At 48.0% G+C, this 12,445-nt stretch overlaps 1 protein-coding gene across 1 annotated transcript in view; it reads left to right on the forward strand.

Moving 5' to 3' along the window:
• Nucleotides 1-10,919, forward strand: part of tanc2b (tetratricopeptide repeat, ankyrin repeat and coiled-coil containing 2b) — a 71,070-nt gene extending 60,151 nt beyond the window's left edge. Inside the window, exons 22-26 of the mRNA XM_083634576.1 lie at nucleotides 533-665; nucleotides 5,429-5,520; nucleotides 6,023-6,169; nucleotides 6,470-6,570; nucleotides 8,020-10,919. Of these exons, the coding sequence (XP_083490702.1) occupies nucleotides 533-665; nucleotides 5,429-5,520; nucleotides 6,023-6,169; nucleotides 6,470-6,570; nucleotides 8,020-10,096 (2,550 nt within the window). The 3' untranslated portion in view covers nucleotides 10,097-10,919. The remainder of the gene's footprint in view (nucleotides 1-532; nucleotides 666-5,428; nucleotides 5,521-6,022; nucleotides 6,170-6,469; nucleotides 6,571-8,019) is intronic.
• Nucleotides 10,920-12,445: the final 1,526 nt, after the last annotated feature.

Below are 12,445 nucleotides of genomic sequence, written 5' to 3' on the forward strand. Positions count from 1 at the left end.
GAGGACACCACAGGTGTAAGAAATCACAGATAATTGCAGACTGTTAGCTACCATCTCGTATAGGCCGCTGTCTCCCACCGGCAGTGAGCCAGCAACCCACCTGGAAATCCTCCGTGGCCCCGGGGAACCATGTGGCAGATTCTGCCCCGTGCTGGATGGGACTGAAGCGCTGCTGCCTTCAGCACCTCCGACAGTTCTCAGAGCCCGGCGTGGATTAGGCGCCGCAGTGGATGGGGTTTCAGCACCTCAGAGAGCACTCGAACCAGCAGGGCTGAACCAGCAGGCCTGGCTCATAGGCTGGGCAGCTATCACAGCCTTGTTTCAAATGCAGTTATGGAATTGGACAATTAAGGATCAAGTTTTCAATTCATGGTTAATAGGATACCTCCTAGTTTTTATTTGTTGGTTATATGGTGTTGCCCTGACTTTGTGATAGCAAAGTCTACATTTCAGTCTAATTCATCCAGCATTCGGTCATTGTTCCCTAGCTATTCTCACCACATTTCCTGAAACATGTCTCTTGTCTCTTCAGGTCCAGTTCCTGGTGGACCACGGGGCCATGATCGAGCATGTGGACTACAGTGGGATGCGTCCTCTGGACCGGGCAGTGGGCTGCAGAAACACATCCGTGGTGGTCGCCCTGCTCAAGAAAGGAGCCAAGATAGGTAAAGGCCTAAATTAACATCTTGACAGACTGAAGAGCCTAGCATTTAGCGCACAAAGGGCCTCTTCTAAATATAGCAGCCCTTCTCCTGTAGCCCCACAATGAGAGCTTATTTGCCTGCCATGGAATGAGATACACGTTGAAATTGCACTGTGCACTGTGGCTGAAAAGACCGTGCATTGTAGTTCAAGCATGGGCTGCATGAAAGGCTACCAAGGGAGAATCTAAAGATGCAAAACACACTCCCTTTTAAGTGCACTGTTCCCTGCAATTAGCAACCTGCCATGCCCTGCTGGTCATTATACATCAGATCGGCAATTAGGCCCCGCCCCCTTTTAGGGGGGAAACACAAGCCTCTCCCCGTTGACTTCAATGTAAAATAGCACTACCAAAACAATTATAGAAAAATAACAGAATCAATCTTGTTTATTAATGACCCCAAAAAACACCATGACATGACAATATATTACAACTCGTCTGGCCATAGAATGGGCAAGATACACCGGAAATATGACTTTGACACATCTAAAATCATGTGACTCATGTGACTACAGCCCCGAGCCAAGTAGCCTACAACGACGCTGGGCTCCACTACAACAGCATTTAATGTCGGAAGACTAAAGTAGCAACAGGCGGACACCGGAACTAGGTCACAGACGGGTCATGAGTCACATGCTTTTAGATGGGTCAAAGTCATATTTCCGGTGTATCTTGCGCATTCTATGGCCAGCCGAATTTTAATATAATTGTCATGTCATGGTGTTTTGGGGTCATTAATAAATGAGATTGATTCTGTTATTTTTCTATACTTTTTTTTGGTAGTGCTATTTTACATTGAGGTCAATGGGGATAGGCTTGTGTTTTCCCCCTAAAAGGGGGCGGGAACAGCAGCCGCCTACAAAATGACGTATTGCCGATCTGGTGTAAACTATGCTGTAGTGCTTTACTGCAATAGGCCATGCATTGAGCTTTGTTTTTCCATGTAACTTAAAGGCCGTCCTGCTATGTGGTCCACCCACTGCTGCACCGTGCTGCTTCTCTCCCACTATTCATGCTTCTGATGTGTGTTTCTTTTGATTCTTGTACTGTTACCACTGTGTTCTTTCTCCTTTCTTTCTCTCTCTCTCTATCACATGCTCTCTATCACGCTCTATCACATCCCTTCTCTCAATTTCTCAGTGGTTCCTCAGAGGCAGGTGGTTGTTGGCGTGTGTGGTGTTTCTTTTTGGTGTCTTGTTATTTTTTGTGTGGTTTTCCTTTTTTTTCCTTCTTCTTTTGCCGAGGCTCCGCTTCTCACTGCTGCTTTTTGTGTTCCTTTTCTCACTCCTCCTCCTCCATCACCTCTCTTTCTCTCTCACTCCTCCTCCATCACCTCTCTTTCTCTCTCACTCCTCCTCCTCCATCACCTCTCTTTCTCTCTCACTCCTCCTCCATCACCTCTCTTTCTCTCTCACTCCTCCTCCTTCATCACCTCTCTTTCTCTCTCACTCCTCCTCCTCCATCACCTCTCTTTCTCTCTCACTCCTCCTCCATCACCTCTCTTTCTCTCTCACTCCTCCTCCTCCATCACCTCTCTTTCTCTCTCACTCCTCCTCCATCACCTCTCTTTCTCTCTCACTCCTCCTCCATCACCTCTCTTTCTCTCTCACTCCTCCTCCATCACCTCTCTTTCTCTCTCACTCCTCCTCCTCCATCACCTCTTTCTCTCTCACTCCTCCTCCATCACCTCTCTTTCTCTCTCACTCCTCCTCCTCCATCACCTCTTTCTCTCTCACTCCTCCTCCATCACCTCTTTCTCTCTCACTCCTCCTCCTCCATCACCTCTTTCTCACTCCTCCTCCTCCATCACCTCTCTTTCTCTCTCACTCCTCCTCCTCCATCACCTCTCTTTCTCTCTCACTCCTCCATCACCTCTCTTTCTCTCTCACTCCTCCTCCATCACCTCTTTCTCTCTCACTCCTCCATCACCTCTTTCTCTCTCACTCCTCCTCCATCACCTCTCTTTCTCTCTCACTCCTCCTCCATCACCTCTTTCTCTCTCACTCCTCCATCACCTCTTTCTCTCTCGCTCCTCCTCCATCACCTCTTTCTCTCTCACTCCTCCATCACCTCTTTCTCTCTCACTCCTCCATCACCTCTTTCTCTCTCGCTCCTCCTCCATCACCTCTTTCTCTCTCGCTCCTCCTCCATCACCTCTTTCTCTCTCACTCCTCCATCACCTCTTTCTCTCTCACTCCTCCATCACCTCTTTCTCTCTCACTCCTCCTCCTCCATCACCTCTTTCTCTCTCACTCCTCCTCCATCACCTCTTTCTCTCTCACTCCTCCTCCATCACCTCTTTCTCTCTCACTCCTCCTCCATCACCTCTTTCTCTCTCACTCCTCCATCACCTCTTTCTCTCTCACTCCTCCTCCATCACCTCTTTCTCTCTCACTCATCCTCCTTCATCACCTCTCTTTCTCTCTCGCTCCTCCTCCTCCATCACCTCTTTCTCTCTCACTCCTCCTCCTCCATCACCTCTCTTTCTCTCTCACTCCTCCTTCATCACCTCTTTCTCTCTCACTCCTCCTCCTCCATCACCTCTCTTTCTTTCTCACTCCTCCTCCATCACCTCTTTCTCTCTCACTCCTCCATCACCTCTTTCTCTCTCACTCCTCCACCATCACCTCGTTCTCTCTCACTCCTCCTCCCCCATCACCTCTTTCTCTCTCCTCCTCCATCACCTCTTTCTCTCTCACTCCTCCTCCTCCATCACCTCTTTCTCTCACTCCTCCATCACCTCTTTATCTCTCCTCCTCCATCACCTCTTTCTCTCTCACTCCTCCTCCATCACCTCTTTCTCTCTCACTCCTCCTTATCCATCACCTCTCTTTCTCTCTCACTCCTCCTCATCATCACCTCTTTCTCTCTCACCCCTCCTGCTCTTTCTCTCCCTTTCTTCCTCTCACTCCCACACACTCCCACACCACTATTTTCTGTTTTCTCTGGCAAATCTACCTCCCCCCCCCCCCCCCCCCCCGCTCTCCCCTCCCACTTACACTCCTCCCCTTCACCTTTCATCCTGTATCCCCCTCCCCTTCCCCTGACCCCGCCTCTCTCTCCGGCCCCAGGATGTCAGACGCTGCCCAGTCGGCCCCGAGGTAAAGCCAAGGCTGTCGACTTCTCACCCCAGCAGGCATTTTGACAGCTCTCTCTCCTCTCTCTGTGTTGTCTGTGTCGTCCTGAGTGTCGGCAAGCCAGCTTAGCTACCAAAACCCTCTCACTGACAAATCAGAACAGGCTAAGGTATCATTAACACTGACAGAGATGCAGTCGGGACTGCATAGAGGTAGATGCTTAAACGTCCAAGTCGCTAACGACAGCATGCCCGGCCTACCAGCCTGTGACATTGTACCGAGGTGTCGACCTTCCATCCCACAGATGCATGATGGGAAAGCCCGCAGTAACACTCCCTGGGTGGTGATTCAGTGGAAATGCATGTGTCTGTAATGCCTTTGCCTTTTGTACCACTGCCACCGCAGAAGGGGCGATACGTCCCAGACGTTTCCTCAGTGTCAGCTAGGCCAGTCAGCAGCATCCCCCCCGCTCCCCCCCCCCCACTACCACCGCCTCCGAGGACACAGCTAAACGCCTGCAGAGCTCTTACTTGATACCCGTCCTGCTTGCCTCCTCCTCTCACCATTACCTGCCCCGTGTCTCCTCGTGCAAGATCCCCCCTCCTCCTTGTCATCTCCGTGGTGTGTGTTACACGTGTCGAGGACCTCCTTGTCGTCTCCGTGGTGTGTGTTACACGTGTCGAGGACCTCCTTGTCGTCTCCGTGGTGTGTGTTACACGTGTCGAGGATTGCTGTTGCAGGGATATAGAAAAGACACGGCCACATGTTTTTTCACAGGCAAACGGCAGGATGAAATGTTTTTTTCTCCCCCCCCCCTATTTGTTTTTTCAAATACACAACTCTCATTTGTTCCTAATGGGAGATGACTGTTTTCTTGCATTTCCGTGTTCCTGATCACATCCTGATCAGTTTGTCATTCTTACAAAGAATTCAATCTACAGTTCATGACAAGACCGCATAAAATAACTCAAAAAGACATGACAGAGTGACTTGTTTTTGTGTACTGTAACTGTACACCTACACTGGGTTTGCTCTCGACCTGGGTCAAGTAGTACCTGCAGATAATTGTTGCCATTTGTTTTAACCCATTGATACCTGATGGAGCATTTGCGTGTATATCCCTCATTTGTGTGTGTATCCCTTTAAGACCGCGAACCGCGTATACGCCGTTTGCTGTCTTAAAGGGATAGACACACAAATGCTGCATCAGGTATCAATGGGTTAATCTACTTGGAGCACCAATTGACTGGAGGTTAGTGCTTGAGCACAGTTCAAGCTGTCAATCACAGACGTACAGTATACTTGCACTCTTTCTTTCCCAAACATGGTCTCTGGGCCTTCCAGCAGGGGAAAAGGAACACTAATAATTATTGGCAAATACTGTTGGACCCCCGGTCTGATGTGCTCTCAGCACTCCCATAGCAAGGCCACAGCGCTCCAGAGGAGTCAGAGCACAACAATGGGATATTTTCTCTGCAGTGGATGCCTGTCTTTTCTCCCTCATTCCCCATTCCGGTGGTTGTTGTTCTCATCTCTGTTCTTCTTGTTGTGTGTAGTGTGGCTCCCAGTCGCTCCTCCCTCCCTCCTCCCTGCTCAGTAGTGTGCTTCTCCTCACTCTGGCTCTTCTGCTCCCTCCTGTGTCACTCAGGTCCAGCCACCTGGGCCATGGCCACCTCCAAACCCGACATCATGATCATCTTACTCAGCAAACTGATCGAGGAGGGGGACAGCTTCTACAAGGTCCTTTTATATGTCAAATGTACAGATGCATTGATACCGCAGCCAAATACTGAGTCAAAGCATACAACTTATCATCAACCAGTAACTACTACATTAATCCTATGTTAGGTTTAGTGAACAATATTGACTTAGATTAGGCTCACTGGACAAAATTATATTTTTCTTGAAAGAGTTCAAACATTTATGTGCGGAAAAAGCAGAAAATCAATATCAATTTTCTTTGTTTGCTGACTTGGTGTAGTATTGGAAACGTCTCTGATAGCCTTTTCTTATTGTGGTGTCAGCCTGATATCTGATATTAGTGTGTGTTGGTGTAACCCAAGTAAAATGCATACAAAAACAAGCTTCCCTTCTCTGAGAACAAGTTCCGTCATAAACAAATTGTAAACACATCTTATAATGAATGTATCTTTGTATTTGTATCTAGTGGTAAATGTGATATTGACCATTTTGTGTGAGCTTTTTTATTACTTCAGTGTTCATCATTGTGTTTGTCCAGCAGAAAGGGAAGGTGAAGGAGGCAGCCCAACGTTACCAGTATGCCCTCAAAAAGTTCCCCCGCGAGGGCTTCAGTGACGACCTCAAGACATTCAGGGAACTCAAAGTGTCGCTCTTCCTCAACCTGTCCCGATGTCGGAGGAAAATGAACGTAAGTGGGCAGTCGGCAGAGGTCCGGCACTTGGACTGTCTGGTGAAGACCACCAAAATGTCAACTTCTCACAAATGAGGAAAAACAGCCTTCTTTTGAAGTTGACTGACAGCCATGCCATTTTTTAAATGGTACAGATCACAGAAACCTTTACTGCAGATAAGATTGTCCAGAATTGGGGTTATAGGGTTATTTTCCTGATAGGTGTTCTACAACTAAATATGAGGATCATGCTTGTGCCACTATTTTCCCGTATCCTGATGTGTTGTATGTTTTATTCTGTTCATCTCATTTCTGCAGGACTTTGGGATGGCTGAGGAATTTGCTACTAAGGCGCTTGAACTGAAACCAAAATCCTATGAGGCGTACTACGCCAGGGCTCGCGCCAAGCGGAGCAGCAGGTACACCACATCTTCCTTCTGTATAGAGCAATGCTCACTCTACTTCTCCTTCACTCTTTGCTACACATTCCAAACAATAGTCTCTCCTGCCGCTTTAGAGAAAACACATTCTTTCTCTCCACTCATTCTGTCACTCACACTTGCTTACATGCACACAGCACTCCCACACAAACTTTCATACAAGGCTGGATGTCTGTATGGCCCATAGTTTTCTATTGTTAGACATTTTGTCAAAGCAATGTGTGTGTATTCACACACACACACACACACACACACACATATATACGGTGTATATATATATATGGTATATATATATATATATAGATATATATGGTGTGTGTGTATATATATATATATATATATATACACATATAGTACATGTGTGTATATATATATATATATATATATATATATATATATATATATATATACACACACCATATATATATATCTATATATATATATATATATATTAGACAATGACAAGTTTTAAACACATCAAACATAAAGTACCATGCTACGCTGTTGGTAGGCATTCAACACAAACTGAACTACCTGCAACACTTTTTCAGTAAACAGGTCCTTAAGTCTACAATCATCAGACACAGAAAACAAATCAGGGCCTTCTTCAAATGAAATTTTACAAAAAAGCCTATGTCTAAGATGTCGACCTCACCCAGATCACACAGGTGACACTTTCTGTCCTCCTCTGGGATTGAGTGGAAGCGTCCGGTTTCCAGAGCCAGAGGCAGGGTACCACATCTCAACTGGGCACAAACTGACCTCTGACCTCTGGTCAGGTGAAGGGTGACATAGTGCTCTGGATGGTAAACACGTTTGATCAGACTGTACGTTCTCACTTTTGGTTTAGTAAGTCTGTTATCGGACATATCGATTAATCTGTTCCACAGTCGCACTATGTCACCTCCATGCCGCACTTCACAGGGCTCCCATCCCATGTCACCACATCCTGCAAGTGTTGGGGCCATTTTATGCACACCCAGATAACAGCGCATAGCTCTGTTCTGAAGTGTGTCACATTTTGTTTGCTTACAGTAACCCCAAACCCCTGCGCCATCATCTAAAATACGACAAACACAAGAATTAAATAACTGAGTGTAGGTTTTATAACCAAGATCCCTACATAGCTTAACCTTATTAAGGACCGCTCCCAGAGCCCTGCCTGGAGAGTCCTACAAAACTTTCATTCCTTTTTGTGTGTGTGTGCGTGCGTGTGTGTGTGTGTGTGTGTGTGTGTGTGTGTGTGTGCGTGCGTGCGTGCGTGTGTGTGTGCGTGCGTGTGCATAGCGTGTCAAGAAATGTCCTCAGTACTGTACTTGTCCTTTTGATGCCATACATTGCTGTAAGATGATCTTTATATACGGGTGGCAGATTGATAACTTAATCTACTCTGTGTGTGTGTGTGTGTGTGTGTTTTCCTCCTTCCAGGCAATTCCCTGAAGCCTTAGAGGACCTGAATGAAGCCATGAAGCAGTGCCCCAACAACCGAGAGATCCAGCGGCTGCTCCAGAGGGTGGAGGAGGAGTGTTGCGAGCTCAGCCAGGAGGAGCTTCAGCAGCCAGAGCTGGAGCCTCCCCCCTCCCCTCCTCCTACGCCTCCCCCAGAAGAGGAGGAGTCCCTGTCCTTGTCCCTGTCCATGCCTCTCCCTCCTCCCCCTGAGCCCCGTTTGGAGGACATGGAGCCCGTCCAGGGCCTGTTTGAGGATGAGGACTACCTGGAGCAGGAGCTGGAGGCCATGTCTATGGGCTTGCCCCCACCGGAGTCCTTGTCCAACCCTTCCAGCTTGCCCGTCATTCAGAGCCCACCGCTCTCCCCCACACACCCTGATCACTACTACCAAGGTGGAGGTTCCCCCATGGGCCAGCCCTATGAGTACCACCCCACCACCTCCTCCATGTCCTCCCCGACCCGCGGGACATACCAGCCCTCGTCTCCTTCCCTCTCCCCAACGCACCAGAACTCCCTCTACCGACACAGCCCGCCTCATACCTCCCCAGTGCACCAACCGTCCTATCGCTTCAGCCCCCCTCCTATGGGTAGTGGGGGGCAGGGGATGGAGCATCAGAGCCCGCCGCCGTCCCCTTTGCGTCGGTCCGCTCAGTATAGAGCCAGTCCACCAGTGGAGAGCGTTTGCCTGTACAGGTCCCAGTCTGGCTCTCCCGTACGCTACCAGACAGAGCAGCTGCCCGGCCGTCCCAAGTCCCCCCTATCTAAGATGAGTAGCCAGCGCTCCTTCCAGCTGAGCTCACAGCCCTCCCTGTCCTCCCAGCACCACCAAGCCCAAGGCCTACGTCTGCAGCCCTCTATAGCCCAAATAGTCCGCACCAACCAGCCCAGTAATGTGATGGGTAACAGCGGCTACAGTGGCCAGATGGGTCACCCGATGGGCGGCCGCTACCAAGGTGGTTCGGTAGAGGTGGAGAGCCGTCTGGTGTACCAGCCCTCCCTGGACGGACGGCCCATGACCCAGGTCCAGGCCAGCCTCAGCGCTGGGGCCCTCTGTCAGCACGGGGGCCGAGGAGGGGTTATGGAGTCAGGCCTGTTGAAGGATGAGCTACCCCAGCGCCCCTCCTCTGCCTACCGCGCCAGCAGCGGGGGCCCGGGAGGCATCCGTTACAGCCAGACGCCTCAGATAAGCCGCAGCCAGTCGGCCGCCTACTACCCAGTCGTCTCTGAGCATGTGCTGGAGCGCGCCAACGCCATGCCCCAGTGTCAGCTAGGCTCCCCCGAGATCCCCCATATGGTGAGACGCCCCGTCAGTGCCAATACTACTGAGATGAAGCAGCACGTGCCCACCCCCAGGCCTCTCATCCACTCCCAGAGTGTCGGCCTGCGCTTCTCCCCCTCCAGCAACAACATCTCAACTGGATCCACCTGTAATTTAGCCCCGGGTTTCAGGCCTTCCTCTTCCATTCAGCAGATGGAGATCCCCCTGCAGGTCACGTACGAGCGCACCTGCGATGACATCTCTCCCATTTCTCCCTCCCAGGGGGGCAGCGGGGGTCTGTACCAGGGCGAGACCACCCGCTCTCGGACCACGCCCTTCATGGGCATCATAGACAAGACGGCGCGGACTCAGCAGTACCTGCACCAGCCCTCGCGGCCCTGGGCCATGACCTCCATGGACTCTGCCATCAGCCCCACCTCGCCTGGCCAGCTGGTCCAGCAAGGCTCCACCTATAGCCCCCCCACCTCGCTGGGCAACATCGCCTACTACAACAAGACCAACAACGCCCAAAACGGACACCTGTTGGAGGAGGACTACTACACCCAGTCCCCGCCCCCCTCGCTGGGCAAGTTGGCCAATGGCTCCCGTGGCAGCGGGGACATCCTGGAGCGTGTCAGCCAGGTGCCCACCTACCCGGATGTGAAGGTGGCCAGGACTCTGCCCGTGGCACAGGCCTACCAGGACAACATGTACCGCCAGCTCTCTCGTGACTCCCGGACCCAAGGCCCCACCTCCCCCATCAAACCAAAGAGACCATTTGTGGAGTCGAATGTGTGATGGATGGCCTGTCTGTGGTTGGTTGGCTGGTTGGACTGGGCGGGGCTTGTTAGTGGGAGTGAGAGGAGACAATATTTAGCTATACAGCAGCTGCTGCTGACCCTTGTGTATGTGACATGGATGGACTCATCTTAAAGAACTCATGAGACACAGTACAGTACCACGCAGTTGGCACACACACTTAGGGTATTTGACATACTTATATGATAAATACTACTAACAAATGTGAGAAGGGATTATTTCATTATCATATTCTGCACACTAGTAGGATACCCAGGAGGGTCCTATGTTCTAATCTCACACTGAATCAAAGACCAGTGCACTTCCAGAAGGTTGTGTGGCACAATGTTCCCACAGGTGAACACTGTGTGGGACGGTGAGAGTGACTCTAAGTACTAATCATTGAACTCTCTCTACTTGTGGACTATGTATCCATCTTTGTTCTTTCAAAGTGTGCTCTTAACCAAGGTTGCTAGTAGGCTCTGCTCTATGTAATACAATATTATATGTTCAATACTGTACATTGCTCAGAAAATACAAATGGCTCAACAACTCAGTACTTAGAGAAAAATGACAATATTTATAATTAAGTTATATATTGTACATAGATATACAAACAAAGCATAGTTTGCGTTTGAATTCTATTCTGTTAAACCCTGCCTTTGTGTCCCACTGCGAGTCATATGGATGTTGAAACATGTTAAAAACCTACCAGGGCCAGGAAGGAGGGACGTTGACCAACTTTGAATGACATCATTACCTCCATTGTGTCAAGAAAATTGCTTTTGTCATGGTCTAATGCAAGAAAAAAAAGTAAATTACATACACACACACACATATATATATATATATATATATATATATATATATATATATATATATATATATATATATATATATATATATATATATATTTATCTGCAGTAGGTCCTTGCTCATCTGAACCCCTTTGAAATGGAGGTACATTAAAGTGATATATTTGGATTAATTACATGCACAGACATAGAGGTCCAGAACTTATTCAGAATATGAGACGTGCATGTACTGTAGTACTGTACTGTAGTACGCGTCTTTCAAGAGCCTGCATATAAGTTGGTATTCCAGTGCTTCAGTTGCATCCATCAACGAGAAAAGTCCAGCTATCGCACACAATTACTACAAACTATTCTTTGCATCAACAGCTTTTGTTGATTCTTCTTTTCTTTGGGCAAACCAGTCATTTTGTTGAAGATGTTCGAGGGTCAGATAAATGATGCACTACTGTCTTTTTTTTTGTATGGTTACTGTATTCTAACAGACCTCATGATCTGCCTTAGTGTGAAGTTTAACTAACTGCCAAGGCTCAATTCTCTTACCCTTTCTGACATATTGGACTAGCTCCCTATCAATAAACAACTTTGAATACTTGCTTAACTGTGTGCTTGTAAAAAAAAAAGTGATTCGCTATAGTTTTGTACAAGCTCATATGAGGATAGTTGCAGAATTCTCAAAGGTTTTGAGAGGAAAGTGTACTGTATTAGACACTAAAATTAGGCTATGAGTGCAATACATTTACTTTGCGTGTTTGATCTTTGGCTACGGGAATTTGAGATCATCTTTGGGCTTTGTGATGCAGGCTCTCTGATACTCACAGCACAGGAGTATCAAAGTTTGGCCATGCCCCTCCTCTGTATGTGATGCCATGTTGCTGAGAGACAAGAGGCTAGTATGACGGGCTAACAAAGCTAAAAGCTAGTGAATGCATATATACACAAACCACTGTTACAGATGTTTCCCTTTCTCTGCGTCATTTCCTGCCCTTTCTTTTAACCCATACCACATTTTTTATTAGTAAGCCACTTCTGCACTAAAATGCCTGTGAAGTTCTTAACTAAGGGTGCACTTTATGTATTTTACTTTCTTTGCTGTTATGATTGTTGAATTTGGAGAAAGTGGGTGTGTGGTCGGTCAGATGCTGACAGACGATACCAGACTATCATAGACACTTATATGATTTACGAAGCAGTAAATAACGACAATACGAAGAGTAAACAATGTTTTTAAACTGTTGAAGATGTATAGACTTTCTAGCACAAGTTGTATCTGCTGTATATACTGTAGCTCAAATATCCCACTCAGTCCTGGGCTCTGGATCTTCAGTTAAGCAAGTCTGTTTCAAAAGGCTTTAGGTTACGTTTGGCCAATCACCGTAAAATATTCCACCTCTGGGTTCGAATCTCCACTATAGCCTTGTTGCTCAGCACCGCTAAGCATTTCTCAGTATGTTAAACCCATCGGTAACTAAAACACTGGCCTCGCACACATCTGGAAAATGAAGTAGAATCTACTGCAACAAAATAATTTGAAGGC

Source organism: Poromitra crassiceps, assembly GCF_964638095.1.
Source record: "Poromitra crassiceps genome assembly, chromosome: 4".
In the NCBI taxonomy this organism is placed as follows: Eukaryota; Metazoa; Chordata; class Actinopteri; order Beryciformes; family Melamphaidae; genus Poromitra; species Poromitra crassiceps.